The sequence below is a fragment of the Gobius niger genome (assembly GCF_951799975.1).
Source record: "Gobius niger genome assembly, chromosome: 1".
Taxonomy (NCBI): domain Eukaryota; kingdom Metazoa; phylum Chordata; class Actinopteri; order Gobiiformes; family Gobiidae; genus Gobius; species Gobius niger.
Genome location: NC_136852.1, coordinates 72684092 through 72705494, shown reverse-complemented (window position 1 = coordinate 72705494; position 21403 = coordinate 72684092). Strand labels below are relative to the sequence as shown.

General features: G+C 44.3%; 1 protein-coding gene across 1 annotated transcript in view; it reads right to left on the bottom strand.

The window, feature by feature from the left end:
- Positions 1-21403, bottom strand: part of LOC306960671 (intermembrane lipid transfer protein VPS13A-like) — a 79836-nt gene that overhangs the window by 21102 nt on the left and 37331 nt on the right. The window contains exons 35-54 of the mRNA XM_079553144.1: positions 19899-20067; positions 19612-19736; positions 19334-19503; positions 17648-17901; positions 16210-16400; positions 15939-16082; positions 14035-14244; positions 11884-12027; positions 11694-11795; positions 11464-11616; positions 11135-11393; positions 9574-9734; positions 9390-9493; positions 7807-8125; positions 7584-7720; positions 5587-5881; positions 4139-4243; positions 3891-4037; positions 489-617; positions 275-408 (exon numbers count right to left, since the gene is read on the bottom strand). Of these exons, the coding sequence (XP_079409270.1) occupies positions 275-408; positions 489-617; positions 3891-4037; positions 4139-4243; positions 5587-5881; positions 7584-7720; positions 7807-8125; positions 9390-9493; positions 9574-9734; positions 11135-11393; positions 11464-11616; positions 11694-11795; positions 11884-12027; positions 14035-14244; positions 15939-16082; positions 16210-16400; positions 17648-17901; positions 19334-19503; positions 19612-19736; positions 19899-20067 (3452 nt within the window). The remainder of the gene's footprint in view (positions 1-274; positions 409-488; positions 618-3890; positions 4038-4138; positions 4244-5586; positions 5882-7583; positions 7721-7806; positions 8126-9389; positions 9494-9573; positions 9735-11134; positions 11394-11463; positions 11617-11693; positions 11796-11883; positions 12028-14034; positions 14245-15938; positions 16083-16209; positions 16401-17647; positions 17902-19333; positions 19504-19611; positions 19737-19898; positions 20068-21403) is intronic.

The window sequence follows — 21403 nt, the reverse complement described above, 5'->3', positions numbered from 1 at the left end:
AAAACTGATACGATTAGTTCTCTGCACAGACGGAGTTTCTTCTGCCGTCACCGGTGAGTGTGCACCTTTTGGCAAACACACTGAGCTTCATGTGACGGCGGTTTACCGTGGATTAACCGACCGTGAGGTTAATCTTGACATCCCTACTTCAAGCACAGATACAGAAAAAAACTGGGACATTCAGACAATCGAAATAAAACGTCTGCATTTGTACATATTCCGTTTCATTTATGGCCTGTTGAGTAAGATCATATTCCAGTCACTTCCCTCTCACCTCTGATGGAAGAGCAGAGTTTGCTCTTTGGTGTGGTTGATGATGAGGAACGGAGCCGCCCCTTCGTGGTACTCGGAGAAGCGGATGGTGGCCGAGTGGTCCGACAGGTTCACGTCTACGATGATCCCGCCCACCTGCAAAACACAAACAAACCAGCGTGTGATGAATGTGCATTTAGACGCAGAAAAGACGATGGAAATGAGGGGTTTCTCACCGAGTTGTCGAGGTGCAGCAGGAGGCAGTTCTCCGGCCGAGTAAAGTCAATGATCTGAGGAGGAGACAGTCCCTCCACCTTGATCTTCAGCTTCTTGGTGTCGTTCTCGGGCCAAAAGGGAACTGACGACTACAGGCAAAAGGGGAATTTAACCTCAAAAACAAGTCAAAATAATAACATCTTCAATCTAAAAGCAGCTCTATTTCAACAGGACCTCCTCAGCAGAACCTATGTATATGTCTGCTGCCTCCTGGTGGTGCTGTGTCCTCTCTGCCTCACCAGAAGCACTGGCGGGGCCCTTAAAGCAGACACAGCCTTGGGCCTAACAGGAAACAGCATAAAACAGCAATGAATTAGATGGCGTAATATTATAACTTATTTATTTGACAGGGACCATGTACACAAGCATTAATCAGCAAGATGCTTTGTACCAGACTTTAGCTCTTGGAGCTCATTTCCATCTGCAGTCCCTGAGACAGACAAACTTCTAGAGCAGAGCTTCAGCCAAGAGCAGAGCCATGCTGACGGAGCAGACGGCACCAAGCTGCTGTTTAAGCTCACTCTGACCGTTAGAGCTGGGACAATCGCAGTATCACTGTGGGATACAGCAGTGGTTCCCAACCTTTTTTGTCCCCCTTGAGGCATTAATTTATACTCCGAGTACCCCCCAACTCAAAGATCCTGCCAAAATCATAACAAATTAAGCAACTAAACATGGATTATTCAGTATTTAGTAGAGTGTAATATTCAAAATACAGAAAAAAAACTCTCAAAGTCAAGCCTTTTACTCAAAATCATAATAAAAACTAACTTTTCTTTGAAAGCAATATTGAAACTATCTCTGTCCCCCTTTTTAAATCTGAGGTAAGTCCAAGTACCCCCTGCCAAGTGCTCAAGTACCCCAAGGGGTCCCCGTACCCCTGGTTGGGAAACACTGGGATACAGTATACTGAAATATTTTAACTTTTTACTTGCGTTTATTTTTTTTACACTTCTTCTCACGGGCTTTCAGTATTGGCTAGTTGAATGTATTGTGGTCAGTTATCTTTTTATTTTATTTGTATGTGACGAGGTGTTATTGTGAAGTGCACATGGTGTTTCTCAGACTAATTCACTTTTGTAACTTTATAATAACTTTATAATTCATTTAGAGTAAACCAGGGTGGCCTGTTTGAAAAGACCACCTTGGGTTAGTTACCGGTGTTTGCGCAGACGCCTCGGGTTAGTTACCGGTGTCTGCGCAGACGCCTCGGGTTAGTTACCGGTGTTGGAGCCGCTCTTGAGTACGGCAGAGCTGGGTGCGTGGTGAATTGCTCCAGACTGACTTTGATGACTTTAGCACTGTGGATTTGTCCCTCTGAACATTTCAGTGATGAGAGACTTAATCGCTAATTTTACACCAGAAGCCACATTAAAGCTCGGAAGGGCGTCTGCAGCCCAAACTTCACTTTGCAGCTGATGCGTCAGAGCTGGATGAGGACAACGTTTGGGTCATAGATACTGTACCTTCTGTCTGCAGGACAGGCCAGGATGAATGATGTGAGTGAGTGTATGGTGGCGTCAGAGGGGACGTTGGTGCAGACGTGTGCAGTCGCAACAGCGCTTCTGTCAGTCTCCCCCAGGGGAAACTGAAGCTACAAAGGGCAGCTCACCACCACTGAGTGTGGAGTGAATGAACAACTGTCTCATGTAAAGCGCTTTGTGACTATGGGCCAGATCTTGTGACTGGCGCAGTCCGTGCGCAACTCTAAACGCAACGTGGTACACGCGCGATCTTGCATGTGGTGCAGGTTTTGCGCTAATGGCTGCGCCACTAGGGAGAGGGCGTTATTAAGAAAAAGAGGCCGACTGAGGCTGGTTCATTACAAGCAGCACAATTGCCTTGAAAAGTCTGTTTGAGCGTAGGTTACGCACGGTTTACTTTGATAGATCAACGTGCACACCCCTAACACCAAAACAACAACAGTTTTCCATAAATAAACCACACACGCCTCAAGCGCCACAACACCAGGTCTAATCTGCGTTTTAAGGAGACATTTCCATCATGTGTCAGTCTTTACCTCCTGATGATGCTCCTTGTGTAGCCACAGCTCAGTCCAAAAGAAAGAAGCACATTTTACAGGGAGCAGAGCAACTTTTTTTTCTTTTTTCCAATTCAGCCACTACAAGAATCCTGCAGCTGTAGCGCAAATGTTCCAATACACTACAGTTTTCTTGAAACTGCTGCATAACTCTGCAACTCCTCCGCAGCCAATATGACAGTTTCTGATCAATTAAATCCTGTATATTTCGTAACTTTGCGCATTCGAACAGTGTCCAACGCGAGGCTGCCTCTCTGTCCCGCCCGCTCATCTTGGATCTGCAGCAGCGGAGGGACACTTTTATTCTTTAATCTTTATCAAACATTGCGCGCTGCATCATGCATGTTATGTGTGTACAGGACACCACAACATCACAATGCGAGTCTGTCCCCCCTCCTGTCCTGCCCACTTTTTGCGCCAGATATGACACTGAAGATTGCAAGGAGCGCCACCCGTATGCGAACTCGTCTTCTCGACAGCCTGCGCTATGAACCACAAGATCTGGCCCTGTGTCTGTGAAAGGTGCTATATGAATAAAGATCTTCGTCTTCCTCTTCGGAGTTAAAGTGCAGAACGTCCACGTGACACCTGCCGCTCTCCATCGTCGCCAACAACTTTATGTTTGTATTTGAGCTGTTGTTGCGTTTTTCTCGCGTCATTCTTTCATTAGAAATAGCCATGTTTTTGGATCCACTAAAGCACTTGTGTAGCTCTGTCTAAATGAGGTGCATTGTTATTGATAATAAGCCACATTCATTATATATATATTTCTTTTATGGCCAGTAATTCTTGTGAAAGTCTAGCGGATCCTCTGGGGTAAATCAATATTTCCTAATATATTTTACTACTAACTAAAAAGGACTTTTTCATTATGAACAGAAAATAAATACATAAGTCCCTGTTTCCTTTTCTTAATTATTTTGTTTTTTATAGATGGATAGACTAAAAACGGTCCTGTCTGTGCGATAGTGATTTCTGTAGAATAGATGATTCATGAGATTTCACACACATCTATCTGAGGATTCATTCCAACACAGATTTCTTTCATGTTCTCAGGCTGCTCCAGCTGATTCAGCCACTTGTAGCCCATGCATGTGATTAGTCAAACTTTACTGGCCATTGCTTGCAACATAGGTGCAAACAATATCAGAGATGGTGACACATCACGCTTACAGCCCAGTGAATACTCTTTGTAATCAGCAGCACTCGTGAGGCTCAAGGTGCAGATGCAAAATGCTGCCTCAACCATATTCTCTGAAGCGTTTGTGTCAGATCTGCTGCTCTGGCCTCCACACGGTGCCTGTGCAGTGAGCGCTCTGACCTGTCCGGGCTCGGCCTCAGTCCAGTTCTCCAGGCCCTCCTCACAGATGAACACGCTGTGCTTGGTTCTGTTCATCAGCGTGTAGAACGGCACGAAGGTCACGATGCGGGTCAGGCTGAAACTGCTGGCATCGATCTTCACACCCACCTGTGAGCACACACAGAAGAACACCAGGTCATACTTCTTTACTGCAGGTTCTGAATGCTTTTCTACTTTCTCACTGACTCATATTTACAGTAACGTCATACCAGGTAGTCCTTGTATCTGCCTTTGCACTTGACCTCTCCGTGGCTGCCAACGGTGTCCAAAGAGAAGTCATCGGAGAGATCACTGTCGGAGATCATGAGGCGCACCTGGAAAAGTTCATTGTACATGTTATCAAATGATCTCAAAATGTCAAGTCTTAAAGGGATATTTCAGGATTTTTGACATAGGGACTCATTTCCTAGTTATCCAGAGTGTTGCTGATTTCTGCAGCTATTTTTTTTGTAATTCATGCAGTTCTTACATTTGAAGATTTACGTGGCGCTAGGCTAGTGCAAGGCTAGCGCATTTCTATGGTATCAGCTACACTGCATTAAAAACAGTCTGACCCGCTCCACAGAGCACCTGAGGCAAATCACTTCTAACACCAGACTAACCATATAAATGTCTGTGTCGATAGAATAATTTTTGGAATATAACTGACCTGCATCACATTTTGAGGGACTATTTTCTAGCAGATCACTCCGCCGCTGCGCAGCTTATACAACCGCAAAGCTGATGCTGCTCAAAAATAAGATATTTTAAATGCAAAATGGTTAAAATTACTCTATTGGCACAGACATTTATATGGTTAGTCTGGTGTTATAAGTGATTTGCCTCAGGTGCTCTGTGGAGCGGTCAAACTGTTTTTAATGCAGGCTAGCTGATACCATAGACATGCGCTAGCCTTGCACTAGCCTAGCGCCACGAAACTCTCCAAACAGAAGAACTGCATAAATTACAAAAAAAATATCTACAGAAATCTGCAACACTCACTGGATAACTAGAAAATTAGGCCCTATGTCAAAAATCCTGAAATATTAGTATTTCAGTGTCATAAACGTTTTTCAATGAAACTCATGGATGGTATTGTGTCTCAGACTCTTTGAATCACTGATATCAATCTCAGAGACCTGTGATTAGTTTTCAGGTTAAGCCCAGTTAAGGGAAAAACTACTGAAAAAGGATGTTCCACATTAAGCAGACCAGCATTTTCAAGCAATATGGGAAAGAAAAAGGATTTCTCTGCTGATGAAAAATGTGAAATAGTTGAATGCCTTGGTCTAGGTATGAAAACCTTTGATATTTCATGAAAGATAATCATCATACAGATAAGAGATTTGTGGATGATTCAGACACACACGGGTTTGTGCAGATTAAGGCACAATGAGGACGGTTTCTGCCAGACAAAATCAGATGAAGAGAACAGCTGCTACAAAAACAGCTATCTGAAGCTGCTGGTGCCTCTGGAGTCTCCCGAACATCAAGGTGTAGGACCCTCCAGAGGCTGCAGTTGTGCATAAACCTTCTATCCGGCCTCCCTTAAACTGTTAACTGAAGCTCATGAACAGAAACGTTATGTTGACTGTCATTTGAGCTGGCAATTTAGAAAATCTGAGAAAAATGCATAATAATTTGGAACGCAGTGTATGATTGAGGGTTTTGGCAGCACCTTGTTGTTCTTGAAGAAGTATCGGGGCTTGAAGGAGAAGAGCAGGGGCATGTCGTAGTCCATGGGGTGCTTGCGGTGGATGTCGTCGGCCTTGTACTGCAGCAGGCGCCCCGTCTTGTTGATCATCCAGTACGGAGAGTGGATGGCCACCACCGTCTGGCCCTGATCGCAGTGCATGTGAACGGCTATATCCAGCTCCGCTCTCTTCATCTCCACGCCGTCGCTCACGTCGTCCTCCACCTCCCGCAGAGACTTGAACACGGTGAAGGTGATCTCCTCCTGCTCGCTTCGGAGGCTGCGACAGAGCAACAGGACGCAGTTAGAGTTTCTTTTCTCATGCCGGTGGAGCAAACCCGACCTAAACGGGCTTAGGCTTAGATGTTTCCGTTATGGACTTGGGCATTAAAGTGCGGTGTGAGGGAAGAAAGTAAATGAAAGACGAGTGATGTAAACTCTTTCCCAAGGGCAGCGTTTTCTCCAAAGCACTTCGGGACTAGAGAAAGCTGTGGGTAGGACAATGAAGAAAGCTAAATTTATCATAACATTTCCCTTATTCACTAAAATTATGTTAACAATGAGGTTCTTTCATGTGCTTCTAAAATTGTCACTTTCTTTGATTTTTTTCAGCAGGTTCTTTTTCGACACATAACTGTAACTAGAAAAGGCACGACACAGTTCTGAAATTATTCTATATTGTGCTACTAAAACAATTAAATGCTTTATTTTTTACTCCTGGCATCGCTGCTTCAACACAACTCGTCCCCGCCCACTGGAGCTCCATGAAAAGAGAAAATGACTCTAATTTATCGGCTTGTGATTGATCTGATCATTCAAACATCAATATCAAGCTGCAAACGCTACACGCCTGTTTTAAATGTCTTTTCCTTGAGTTATGTTTATGATATGGATGCCAGTATCGGGTATCGGGCCGAAACCACATGCTTGTACTCATACTCGTACTCATTCATGAGGTCCCGATACCAGAAACCGATACCATTTGACGTACGGCCAGCGCACCTACGAGGCGCAGCTCTCAGCTGAGGAGAGAAGAAGCAACAAACTGGAGAATTCTTTAGTGGAAATACAATATTCCACATGGAGCTGACTTTATTACAGACTGCGCTCTCTAAACCAGAGTCTGTGCTGGATTTAACCAGAGCTTAATGTTGTTAGCGCTGCAGCGTCTGCAGTCTTTACAACAGACAGGCTAACGTTGCTAACTCGCGGCTAGCAGTTTTGGCCATTCTGACGACGTTTTATGCCCAGGGGTTTATTCATCTGAAAAACTAACCCAGCGACTAAAAGGTCCTCAGATAATCCAACTTAAAGACATACAGCATGTTTATATTGAGCCAAAATGAGCTGCAGCAGAACAATGAAAACGCTGTAGCTACTCGCTAAGTTACTACAAACACTAAAATATACAAAATACATAAATGAATAAAGCACAGGCATTGGGAGCTTTTGGACATGGGCTTTTCTGTCTATGATGGATATTGAATGAAAATAAAATAAATAAATAAATAGCCTAAATGGCATCAGCACAATTCTAATATAGCTGCTCTTAAATGTGTCGCCCACTTTACTTAAGGAAATGTACATGAGTAAATTAGCTAATTACAAACCAATCTGCCGTGAAATAAAAAAAAAAGTAACAATGTTGAAAATGCCTTGTACTCGTATCGGTATTCGGTATCAGCGAGTACTTAAATCAAAGTACTCGTACTCGTATCGGTTTTAGAAAAAGTGGTATCGGTGCATCCCTAGTTTATGAGAAGTGCAATAATGAAGCTTGTCGATAAGAGGTATTCGAACCTTACGAGACTTTTTTGCCAGGAAAGTGTTACAAGGCTTCACTCAACTATACCATATCATTCCACTTTTACATGGACTTTTATGGCAAAAAAAATGAATAAATCTAAATTGCAGTTCACTGTTTAGCCTGTTTTTACCGTGATGTAAATGCTAGGCCGTACCGCCCTGCCCGGTCTCCTCACCTGTACTCTGAGGTCCAGTCCTGAGCCAGGTAGCTGATGAGGCGCAGGTCTAGACTGGACTGGTCTATGACTGCGGTGTGGAGCTGTGCTGAGTGACCGGGCTCCAGAGTGGCCTCAGGGGGGGACTCTCCACTGTCCTGTCAATCACACAGAGAAGGTGATAAAAAACAAGCTACGAAACACTTTTCTTTAAACAAACGACATGCCAGCAAGTCGATGGCACCTTGAGCGTGTACGTGATGGGGTAGGGCAGCAGGTTGCGCAGCACTACGGAAGGCCACAGGTGCAGGACAAACGGCACGTCGAAGTTCTCGCCTGCTCCTGCCGTGTGTTTGAAGGTCACCGTGTCCTTCAGCGGCACCATGTTGACGGTCAGGACCTGGTTGTGGTTGGAGCGGCAGTGGCAGATCTGCTGGATCCTCTGCTCCGGCTGCTGGTTACTCAGGTCCTCGTAACAGAAGCCCTCTGAGCAGTCGAACACGGACTCGTCGTTCTCCACGTCCATGTCCTCTCCGGTCACCGGCTGGAGGCTCAGCTCAGACCTGAGGAGCGCAGAGAGGTAAGAGTAGTAATAAGAACACAATGCCAGAAAATAACAAATAAAAAAACATCACCATACGTTTACATAACATTGGAAGAAGTAAGTGTTGGCTGCATGACATTTATGAACTTTTCACACATTTTCCATCAACAATGAAGTTTAGAATGATAAGCGATGGCTGCTGAGAACCATATTGTGTTCTTTGAAAGAATTGGTCAGCCTGCGAGCATCACTGCATAAGAATATTTTAAGGGGGAGTGCAAAATCAACTTTTTAGAGCTTTATCCCATGTTACTATGTTGTTCTCCCATCAAAACATACAAGTTGTGTGCCACTAGCACATCTTTGAGATATCTTTGGATCTCCCAAAAAGCTCCTCCTGTGTCCTACGTATCCAGGAAATGTTTTCCTCACCTCTCCATATCTTGCTAAGCTTAATCCTCGAAAACACTCGCCATAGCTTCACTAAAGCCACAGACTTTTTTTTTCTTACCGTCTTATTTTTACTCTTTAGTGAAACAGCTGTGCAGCTGTTTCGCAGCAAAGTAAGTGAGTAAGTTTTATCATTTCAAGTCAATGAAATTCAGGTGTTGGGTTAGTCCTGAGCCGCTGCGTCTGAGCCACCGTGGGCCAACCAGACCAGCATGTTTTTAAAGGTAGTGGAAACCAGAGCACGGTTGTCACTGCCTCTGAAATGGTAGAGCGTCTCCTGGGTCTCCTCCACCTTCTCCTTCCTCTCCCTCCGGAGCTCCCTCCGCTTCACAACAGGTTTTCACCATCTAGATACCTCCTCATTTGTCCATTTTTTAGTTTCCTGTAGCGCCTCCACTGTGCTTCAGGTGTGGAGGGCTCTTGGTGCCTCTTCAGTATGTTTCAGAAGAAATGTATAGGTCTCAAATGTCTAGCTTCGCTGCTTTTTTTTTTACTTTTAAAAACATGGCATGAAAAAAAAAACAACAACACTGAACCACACAGCAAAAATGTATAAATGTATCCAGTAATGTGGAACACAGAAACCACAAAAAGGGAGGGGGGTATAAGGGTCGGTAAAAATGTCATGTCCACACCACCTTGAGAAATATTTCACCCACTGTATATAGTTTTCAAAGGGAGTGCTTAAAAAACAAAAGGTATTTTGTTCCCACACATTTAAGTGACCTTTTCTCTGTGAAAGCCTCCTCCTTACGAGCTCAACGGCCTTCATTACAAAGCATCCGGCTGGTAAATAACCTTTCTGCTAAACTATTTCAACATGCATTACGTACCTGTATGAGTCCAAGGGCACACAGAACTCCTCAGTGGGGAGCGCAGTGCCAAGACACGTGGACCCTTCAAATACTTTGAACGGAATGGTGAAGTGATTTATGATCTGCAAAGGACAGACATCGTTACAAAATGATGGGGCATTTCCTGCACCAGGTCAGGGTGTGACTGTGGAATGAAACGCACCTGGAAAGGAGAGCGGATCTTGATGTACTTGCTGCCCTCCACAGAGGAGATCTGACAGACTAAGAAGCGGGTAACTCCTGAGTCTCTGTGCACCACGCTGTACAGCCCCCTGCCCACTTTAATCAGGGGGATCACACAGGTGGAGGTGTGGCCGACTGGAGCTGGGGACACAATTAAACATTAAACCATTAATTCTTTATTTCTTAATGATACGATTGTTAGATTGCAGTTTACAGGACTGTAATAGAGGATTAATGTAGCAAGTTTAAGGAACCACTTATTATATTTCAAGTCTTACCGAATACCTTATGTCCACGGCCTGTTTTACATACGTAGTTTGTTTATTCTGCATAATGAGCCATGTGCCCATCAAAAGGGGAAAACACGGGATAATTGCCTAGTTTTTACATAAACAAGGCGGAACTGCTTTTCCAAATATCGGTGGGACAATAAACAATAAACAACCTCTTCAAAACAACGGTTGGAACTCGCTACGATCTGAAACTCCGAGACTGAGAGCACGTTTGCTTCAGACGTTGGATATGAGGATGGTGATGATCGGAGAAGAGAGGACACAGGCCACCGGCTGGCAGATCACGGCTCCATGTGATGATTCCTGAGGCGCAGGGACATTAACACTGAGCATTGCCTAAAAAAGTAAGCTCTTATATTCCATTTTTAACCCCTTAACTCCCACCTGAACCGAGCACATTTTCTCCAGTTTGGCTTTACCCCAGTCCAAAAGCTTCTGGAAAAAAGCTGTGAAAATAGCAACAAAACTGAGAAGAAAAAAATGGACAAAAAAGTGACAAAAATGTCACAAAAATGTCACAAGAAATTGACGAAAAAAAGACAAAAATGTGACCAAAAAAAAGACAAAAAAGTGAGAAAACATTGACAAAAAATTGACGAAAAATTGATGAAAAAATGACAAAAATGTGACCAAAATGAAAAAAAAATGAAAAAAAAATGAAAAAAAATGACAAAAATTTAACAAAAAATGACAAAAATTTAACAAAAAAATGACAAAAAATGGATGAAAAAATGACAAAAATGTGACAAAAAAATTACAAAAATGTGAGAAAAAAATGACGAAAAAATGTGACAAAAAATGACAAAAATGTGACACAAAAATGACGAAAATGTAACAAAAAAATGACAAAAATGTAACAAAAAAATGACAAAAAAGTGACAAAAAAATGACAAAAATGTAACAAAAAAATGACAAAAAAGTGAGAAAACATTGACAAAAAAGTGACGAAAAATTGATGAAACAATGACAAAAATGTGACCAAAAAATGACCAATAAAAAATGACAAAAAAGTTACAAAAATAAGTTGAATACCCAACAAAAAATCTGATGACGTAGGGAAAAAGATCCTCTCGGTTCAGGCGGGAGTTAAGAGGTTAACTAAAAAAACAAGCATTACTGTATTATGTGATTAAAAGCCTACATTATTACAAAAGGGGACCGTGAACATAACGTACTCAGTGTAAATGAGGTGTTATATAGAAACATGAAGGCAGCCTGATCATTCTACACGTGTACATAATAACTAACTGGGCTGGATGAAGAAGTCCTTCCCGCTCAGTGAGATCATGGCGGAGAACTGGTCTGAGTATGTGGTGGCCGAATAGTCCATGCCCACGGTCCCTCCGTCCTGCAGCTCCACTGTCCCGTTGACGCTCTCCTGTCCGATGAGGTTGAACATCTCGCTGTGGCGCACGGACACGGGCAGGCCCAGCCGGTTCTTCACCACAAACGGAGCCTCGTCTTTCTGGAAGCCCTCGGCCGTCTGCTTGGCTGCCTCGGCAAAGGCCTGCGAGACACAAATACGTATCACCATCCTGACTCGTAAGCAGGAGGAGAGCTGTGTGTTCTTCTCTCACCGTGCCCAGATTGCTCAGCATGGCCAGGCCACATTTGGACAGAGTGATGTTCAGCTGGTCTTTGCTGCTGATCACTATGACGGTCTTGTAATCAGGGACGATGTAGTCCACCTCATCAGACATACCGGGGTACTTCACCGCCTTCTTCTTCATCTGAAAACGAAGAATAATAGACGTAAGCCAAACAGAAAGATAAATAGACCAGGAGTAAAAGTGATCTTCGTGCACACCATAAACTCTAGGGTCCAGGGTTTGAAACCATCCCTCGTCTGATCTTCCAGCGGCTCCACCAGTGGCTCCCACACTCCCAACATCTCGTTATAGTAGTGAACCTAAAGGCGGCATCAACATCACACAGTTCTGAATATCGGTTTCCTCTTTTCCCCCCGTTTCAAATGGAATACAAGTGCAGTAACAGACCTCCAGATTCAGAGCGCTGTGGAGGTTGATGAGAGTGGACCAGTTGGTGACGTCTCCGTGGAAGGAGGACTTTGCCAGGAGCATGGGGACAGTCCTGTGGCCCACACCAGCCTCCAGAGTCACACAGATGGACTTGATGGTCATCTGCAGAGAGGGAGAAGGACCTTACTGCTGTGCTCTACTGTAGTAACATTTTATATTCAAAGGAGACAAATCATGCTTTTTTGGTGCTTTTAACCATGTTTTAACATTGTTCCGTCCATATAAACATAACCGAGTCGTATTTCACTTCACTCACACAGCAAAGCCCAACGCACACGGCAAAAGAGCCTCCTTTATTTATAAGTATAACTATAAGTCTTACTCTACACAAATCTGGCCTTCATGGACGAGTGGAAGAAGAAAGCCATTATTGAAAGGAGGCCATAAGAAATCCCGTTTGAAGTTTGTAGAAGTCATGTGGAGGACACAGCTCCATGTGGAAGAAGGAGCTTTGGTCAGATGAGACAAAAATTGAACTTTTTGGCCCAAATGCAAAACGTTATGTATGGAGCAAACCTGACACTGCTCATGGTCCTGAGTGCACCATCCCCAGTGTCAAATATACGGGGGGGAGCATCATGCTGTGGGGCTGCTTTTCCTCAGCGGGGACTGGGGAGATTATAAGAATAGTTGTGAAGATGGATGGAGCCAAATACAGAGACATTTTGGAGGAAAACCTGCTGGAGTCAGAAAGAGAACTGAGGCTGGGGCGGAGATTCACCTCCAGCAGGACAATGACCCTAAACACAAAGATCTACAATGGAATGGTTTAATAAAAACATATTAATGTGTTAGAATGGCCCAGTCAAAGTCCTGACCTAAATCCTATTGAAAATCTGTGGAATAATCTGAAAACTGCTGTTCACAAACGCTCTCCTTCTAATGTGACAGAGCTAAAATGTCAGTCTCTACATGTGCAAATCTTGTAGAGTCAGACCCCAAAAGACTTGTGCTGTTATTATAGCAAAAGGGGGTTCCACAAAGTATTCATGCATGCTGTATGAATACTTATGCACGCCCCACTTTTCACTTTTCTATTTTTTGAAAAATAGCAGAATCATGTATCATTTTGCTTTCACTTCACAGTTGTCTGTTACTTGTGTGTGAACGTTCAGTAAAAAAATCAAAATAAAATCTTTATGTTTAGGGTTGTAAACATGACACGGCAAAAGAGCCGCCTCCTTTATTTTCTATGCGCGAACGCACACTGAGGTTGCAGCGATGCACTGCGATGCTGGACCCCGCGGCACGATTCAGTTCTGCTGAATCCAGACCCAGTTCCGCAACGGTAAACACAGGCTTTAAAACCTCCTGCGGAGACACAGGTGCGGGTCTGGCCTGTGACAGACCGGGAGACCACCGTAAACTTTGTTGGAAGGGACGAGAGAAGCCGTGGAGACAAAGAAATGATCGTCAGGGCTCAGGCATCAGGGGAAGCCTGTTAAACTCGTGTCTGTCGCCAACTCACTATTAACCTGTGGAAAAGAGCCACGTTTACTCTCTTTCTTACAGACATATGTGTCTTCTTTTATTTATGATAAGTGTATAAATCACGTGTTTAAAGCCCCGCACGGTTTTAGAAGCCTCTGAAGTGCCGTGATGCAGCGCATATTTTCTAACCTCCATTAATGTGAAGTGAGCAAATTCACTCATGGGACGGCCATTCATTCTCATCCAAATCTCTCTCAGCTGTTGTAGCTCATTTTATCATATTTAGCTCAATCTGTTATCAAAGGTTTCCAGCTAATTTGCAATTGAGTATGAAGGGCTGCACTTTTCCCTTAACCTCTTAACTCCCGCCTGAACCGAGAGAATCTTTTTCCTCACGTCATCAGATCAAATTTTTCATAAATTTTTCATCACTTTTTTGTCACATTTCCATCATTGTTTTCGTCTCAGTTTTGTTGCTATTTTCACAGCTTTTTTCCAGACGCTTTTGGACTGGGGTAAAGCCAAACTGGAGAAAATGTGCTCGGTTCAGGTGGGAGTTAAGGGGTTAAAGGGAACATTAACAGATGTGTGAAAGTCACTAAAAACATGCATAATAAGTGAATCCTCCAGCCAGGTGATTCTGACCATCAGCCTGGCTCCACACCTCCACAAACAAACCTTTAAGGACTCCCCCTGTGGGATGAGGAGCGCCTGCTGCTGCTGGTCCTCGCTCCTGTCCTCGTCCAGGAACCAGAGTTTGAGGTGCCTCCAGCTCCTCCTCTCCCACAGGTCCACGGGCACCGGGCTGTCCAGCTGCTCGGGCGTCTCGGCTGTGGGCGTCAGCGCTGACTGGATGGTGATCACCGTGTTGATTATGATGGGAGAGACCTGGAGAATAAATACCATCTCAATGTAAAACATGTTGGACAAACACAGAGACGTCCTCAATGCTAATGTTAGCGTTAGCCTCAAACACAGAGACGTCCTCAATGCTAATGTTAGCATTAGCCTCAAACACAGAGACGTCCTCGATGCTAATGTTAGCGTTAGCCTCAAACACAGAGACGTCCTCCATGCTAATGTTAGCGTTAGCCTCAAACACAGAGACGTCCTCCATGCTAATGTTAGCGTTGGCCTCAAACACAGAGACGTCCTCGATGCTAATGTTAGCGTTAGCCTCAAACACAGAGACGTCCTCGATGCTAATGTTAGCGTTAGCCTCAAACACAGAGACGTCCTCAATGCTAATGTTAGCGTTAGCCTCAAACACAGAGACGTCCTCAATGCTAAAGTTAGCGTTAGCCTCAAACACAGAGACGTCCTCAATGCTAAAGTTAGCGCTAGCCTCAAACACAGAGACGTCCTCAATGCTAATGTTAGCGTTGGCCTCAAACACAGAGACGTCCTCGATGCTAATGTTAGCGTTAGCCTCAAACACAGAGACGTCCTCAATGCTAAAGTTAGCGCTAGCCTCAAACACAGAGACGTCCTCAATGCTAATGTTAGCGTTAGCCTCAAACACAGAGACGTCTTCAATGCTAAAGTTAGCGTTAGCCTCAAACACAGAGACGTCCTCAATGCTAAAGTTAGCGCTAGCCTCAAACACAGAGACGTCCTCAATGCTAATGTTAGCGTTAGCCTCAAACACAGAGACGTCTTCAATGCTAAAGCTAGCGTTAGCCTCAAACACAGTGACGTCCTCAATGCTAATGTTAGCGTTAGCCTCAAACACAGAGACGTCCTCCATGCTAATGTTAGCGTTAGCCTCAAACACAGAGACGTCCTCCATGCTAATGTTAGCGTTGGCCTCAAACACAGAGACGTCCTCGATGCTAATGTTAGCGTTAGCCTCAAACACAGAGACGTCCTCCATGCTAATGTTAGCGTTGGCCTCAAACACAGAGACGTCCTCAATGCTAAAGTTAGCGCTAGCCTCAAACACAGAGACGTCCTCGATGCTAATGTTAGCGTTAGCCTCAAACACAGAGACGTCCTCAATGCTAATGTTAGCGTTAGCCTCAAACACAGAGACGTCCTCGATGCTAATGTTAGCGTTAGCCTCAAACACAGAGACGTCCTCAATGCTAATGTTAGCGTTAGCCTCAAACACAGAGACGTCCTCGCTGCTAATGTTAGCGTTAGCCTCAAACACAGAGACGTCCTCAATGCTAAAGTTAGCGCTAGCCTCAAACACAGAGACGTCCTCAATGCTAATGTTAGCGTTAGCCTCAAACACAGAGACGTCCTCCATGCTAATGTTAGCGTTAGCCTCAAATCCAGAGACGTCCTCGATGCTAATGTTAGCCTCAAACACAGAGACGTCCTCAATGCTAAAGTTAGCGCTAGCCTCAAACACAGAGACGTCCTCGATGCTAATGTTAGCGCTAGCCTCAAACACAGAGACGTCCTCGATGCTAATGTTAGCGTTAGCCTCAAACACAGAGACGTCCTCGATGCTAATGTTAGCGTTAGCCTCAAACACAGAGACGTCCTCGATGCTAATGTTAGCGTTAGCCTCAAACACAGAGAGAGATGTCTTTAATCTCTTAGAAAAGGGACAGTTCAGAAAGGTAAATCCAGACCTTTAGAGTGAGGGCGTTGATGGAGATCTCCATGACCTGCGGTGTGTTTGGAGTCTGGGAGCTCTGGAAGAACACCTGCGTGGGCTGCAACACTGTGGTCACATTATTCACCCTCTTCTCCTCCAGGAACGGACACGCCACGACCTGAAACACAGACCACCCTTTAAGAGCCTCCACTAACACACTCATTGTATTTTTGAGACATTTTTCCCATAAGGTTTGTTATTGATGGGAAATATAAACGATCTTGTACAAATAAGCGGCGCCTGACCTTGAGGTCGTTGATGCCCGCCGTCATCTTCGACCCCTCGGCCCCGCTCTTCATCATGAGCTCGCACTGCGTGGTCATGACCAGGGCCGGAGCGTCAGCCCGGGTCAGGTCCGCCACAAACACGATCTCTGGGTTCTTCACCACCACATTCATCTCAGACTTGGACACGGCTGCTGGAGCTGGAGCTGGAGCTGACATAAGGGAAACATGTTCACTGTTAAAATCACAGTAAGCAAAGTAATAAACGTGTTTGGATGAGACACGTCCAAATCAAAAGGCAAAGGTACGAGGCTGTGACATAATTCACTTCCTGACTATAGAAACTCCGTATCCCAAGAACCTTTGCGACATCGCGCCCGCTGGTCAAGGCAACCAGGTTTTCAGCAAACACGGCCAGTTTCTTTTACTTTGCAGACAAAAGTTCTATATTATTTCACTATTAAACAATCTGAATCCTGCTGATTGGAATAAAAATGATCGGTGGTTCGATTAATTGGATCGTTGGGAACATTTTTTTGACGTTTTTCTTACTCTCAGTGTTAGATTTGGATAAAACGTCAACTATCTGCCTGCATTATGTTTTAATAAATTGTTTATATGTCGTCTACATTACAATAAATAAATACGTGCGGGAACGTGAAGCTCCACCAATCAAAAGCCTCATAGTAAATCATGGGACTCCCGAGCATCCTGGGTAATGTAGTTCTAGGACGAAAGGCTCGCAGTTAAACTGTATTTTTTCGTAAACTAGATGGATCTCATACGTGCTTTTTTCACCTGCGTCTGACTTTGCGGTCGCTTTATAACCACAGAGCTGGATTCAGCCCAAGCTGACGGAGTTACGGAGTTAAAGACTTTATTCCAAATCAATACGGTCTCAAAGCAAGGGGAATTTTACTTCCGGACCGGAGAGGAGGGGGGACTGTGGAGCTCTATAGAGGAGACACGGTGAATGTAATTTATCAAGTAGAAAGAACATGAATGACACACAAAAAGTTTGTGTGAAGCCATTTATGGTGAAACAACTGAGTTTGCTGAGAATGGCCCCCTTTAACATAATTTGTGGTCATTGTGGAGAAGGTTCTGTATATAATCTAATGGCAAAGCGGCCCATTCCTCTTCATCATAAACTTTGTATCAGGGTCATCATGGTACTTTCTTTTTTCATTATGATTTAAAAATATCAAACTCAATTGTTTCACCGTAAATGGCTTCACACGACCACTAACTGAGTGAAAAAAAATGCTGTGTTATCTTTTATATTCTTTAAACAACTGCATCGCCATTAGATTTTGTCCATTTATCTGTGAGTTGATTACGTTGTATGATAAAATAGAAATATTGAGAAAGGAAAGATTAGTTATGACCAAGAAGTAATTCAGTGTATCCTTTAGAGATGTCTCAAGTCTTGGTGAATTTGCCAACTCCTCAGACTCACTGGACTCTTTGGAAGCCACGGAGTTGTTGGGGTTCTTCTTGTCCGCTCCGGCGCTGCTCTTGTTGGGCGCCGCCTGTCCGAAGCCCTGCTGTGAGGCGGTCAGGAAGATGTTGGCCACGGTGAGCAGGAACTCCATGCTGGCACACAGGTAGATGTCCTGCACCAGCGTGTCCAAAACGGTCCCATCGCGGCCCTGGCGGTACTTCACCTCCACCATCATGTTCTGCTCTGCTCCGGGGCGCAGCGCCATCATCCTGCGGTTACAAGAGGGTCAAGTATTTGGACAATGACCTAAATGTGTTTTTACCAAATGTTATTAAAGCTACAATTATAAACTCCTTAAAAAAGAGAAAAAGGTCTCACAATTGTAATATTTAGCTTGGCACATCTTCTGAGGTGTCACAAGATTTAGTTCTATTTAAATCCCTCCTGACCGCGGGAACGAGATGCCACTTTAGCTTTATGTGATTAAAAATAAATGAAAAAATAAAATTTTCATACACCATTCACAGCCAAGCGATTAATCGATTAATCGTAAAAATAATCGGTAGATAAATCGATTACCAAAATAATGGTTAGTTGCAGCCCTACCAAGAACCAAGGGAGTGTAACCACTGTGCAAAGCCTTCTCCAGCACATCTCAAAGATTCTCAGTGATGTTAAGGTCTGGCCATCAGGAAAGGGAAAAACCTTACGATAACCAGGACTTGACCAACTGCAGCAATCCTAGATTCAGGTATGACCAATAAATACAAACCATCTCCTTTAACCTCATACCCCCTGCTTTAACCAAGTGCATTTTCTCCACTTAGGCTTTATGCAAATCTAAAAGCTTCTGGACTGGAGAGCAACACTGTGGCTTTTTTGTCACATTTTTGTTGCTTTTATTGTCACGTTACTGTGATGTGATTTAAATTGATTATTACAGTAAGCTCCACTAGGAGGCGCTGCTGGACACCGTATTGATTAGCTCTGGACCTGCTTTACGTCAGTCATAACATGTTTTTGCTGTTCTGCTCTTGGCAAGTTAATAAAACAGTTGTTAGCGAATGATTTACATCACTATATGGACGAGCCTACAGCGCCTCGCCGCTAAAGGCAGCTCAGTGAGACGCTCTGAGCAGATGACCCGCTTTAAGATACGCAGCTCACAGAATGAAGCAGTTTTCGAGGGAGACACGTGACCAGATGTCACTGAAGAGGCTCCGGCGCAGTATTTTGAAGCATCTTCATCGTTGTGTTTTTGCCACATTTTTGTTGTGTTTACGGGATGTTTTTTGACGCTTTTTTGTTTTGCGTTTTTGTAGCTTTTGGCTGCACTTTCGTTGCTATCTTGATGGGGGGTTTTTTGGTTTGTTTTTTAAGCTTTTAGATTCGGGTAATGCTAAACTGGGGAAAATGTGCTCAGTTCAGGCGGGGGTTAACAGGTTAATAGGGTATTGTTTTCAGCACTTGATAGTAGAGAGGGTCGTCTTGTGACACCTCCTCTCGCCTTCAGTGTCTGTGTACACTGGTGGATGAATGAGAAAGTGAATGGGTGACTAGTTCCTTGATGTAAAGCGCTTTAAGTGCCTAAAGCAGGTAGAGAGGCGCTATATAGATGTGACCATTACCATTCAAAAGGTATTATTAACATTTCTCTCAATGAAGTGTCTTGCAAAAAGACCAAGAACTAAATCTAAGTACCTTGACGTGACCATCTCGATCTTGGGTCTTTTGTCGTCCAGAAAACAAGCTGCCAGTCGAACCAAGGCCTTCATGGAGCTGTCGGAGAACATCTGCACAGAGGTGGAGATGGTGCCCAGAGTGAACTCCGCCAACTTCAGCAGCTCATCGTGGGAGTCCAGGAGCTGGGCCTGGGCAAGAACGTCACAACGAGGCTGAACGATCTTTTATCGCGCGGTTACACATTCTAGAGCAGAAGAATGTCTAACTTTCTTCATTCTGTGTTAAGTGTGCGTTACCTCATTCCCATTTGGACTAAACAGGATGAGCGTCATGGAGTCAAACTTGAAGTCTAGTTTCAGGGTGGTCTTCAGCTTTGTGCTCTTGTGTGCCTCGACCACAGCCGCAGTCACCACCGTGTTATCTGCAACAAAAACATTCACCTTTAGTATTGCAGAAGGATTTACATATTTCACTATCAAGATTCAGGGATGAGAGTTGTACGCCCAGAACAAGAGCGGGTTTGGGGGTTTGGAGACGAGCCCCTTGACTGTAATAAAGAAGAGCAGAAGCGCAGAGGACTCACTGGTGTTGGGTAAAGAGGTGGAGTCCTTGTTGGAAGACACGGACGAGGGCTCGGACGAGGGCTCGGACACGGGCGGAGGTCCAGGGGGCGCCGTGGCCCCCGAATTCTCCGACAAGTTTTCACTCAGTGTCCTCAACACCACAATCAAGTCGTCCTGGCTCAAGATCAGCTATAAGGAAGACAAGTAAAAACAGCGTAATGCAACTGTTCAGAATAACTTAAATCCGACTGGCATCGGTCATCGGAGCTGATACTGAAAAAAAATACGATGTTGGGATTCGGCTACCTACAAATATCCGATACTGAACTGACACAAGTTTTGGCTCTCACAGCTTTAAAAACACAACGTTCACCATGGGCCTGCTGTGTGTCATTTTGAAGCTTAGAATCTGGAGAATTCTGTCGCTGAGTTATTTTTACCTCCGGAAAAATCTTTTTGATCAATGAAAAGTGACAAAAAAGCATGCTAAAGCTAACATGAGCATGCTAATGCTAATGGCATCTAATCAAGGCTTTGTCAGAAACTGATGATTGAAAATGATTTAAATATCTAAAGGAATAAAATGACATTGTCCGCTGCTGAGCTCAGACCTGTTCACCACAACTGCCTCTAAAATCCTGCACTGTCACTCAGAAAAGTGTCACTTCGGGTCCGAATTGCCGCCATGCATGAGCTTAATATAGAAGGTGCAGTTACACATATGGCCTGAGGTGGCAGTAGTGAGTATAAAATGGCCAACTTGCATCCAGCCGCTTTAATGTAAAATAGCCTGTCCAAAGAATAGTGTTGAAGGGGCCGGTGATCCTTCCATCCATCCATTTTCTTCCACTTGTCCGCTGCCGGGTCGTGGGGGCAGCTCTTAGATCTGCCCAAATCACATTGCACCAGCCCCTTATGGCGCCCCCTGCAGGTGGTGGGTCCACAGAAGGCCGGAATCACGATTAACCGGGCCTCTTGGTCTCTCATAAGGGGCTTCTAAACCGATCTTTGCCTGACCCGGCACCCAGGACCTGTTTGCCCTGTGAGACCCTACCAGGGGCACGAAGCCCCCGACAACAGAGCTCCAGGATCATTCGGGCTCAAACCCTCCACCATGTTAAAGTGGCAGCTCCAGGAGGGGCTTCCAGTGATCCTTGTTAAATGTTTTTCCATTAGTTTATTAATTGATATAATTGATAATTGATCTGTAACCTCATGACAAGAAAACGCTTTATTGATCTGACACTGCAGATAAGAGGGACATTCACTTTACTTAGTCTCTTGGTATCGGTTAATATCGGCAGATCCTCAAACCCCCAGTATCAGTATCGGAAGTGCTCGCCGTTTAACCTCTTACCATCCACCAAAACCAAATGCATTCTCTCCTCTTTGCCATTGTCGTCACTTTTTATTTCCCTTATGTGTTTTTGTCACTTTTTAATGGCACTTTTGTTACTTTTTTGATGCATTTTTGTCATTTTTTTGCTGGATTTTTATCATTTTTTGCTGGATTTTTGTCATTTTT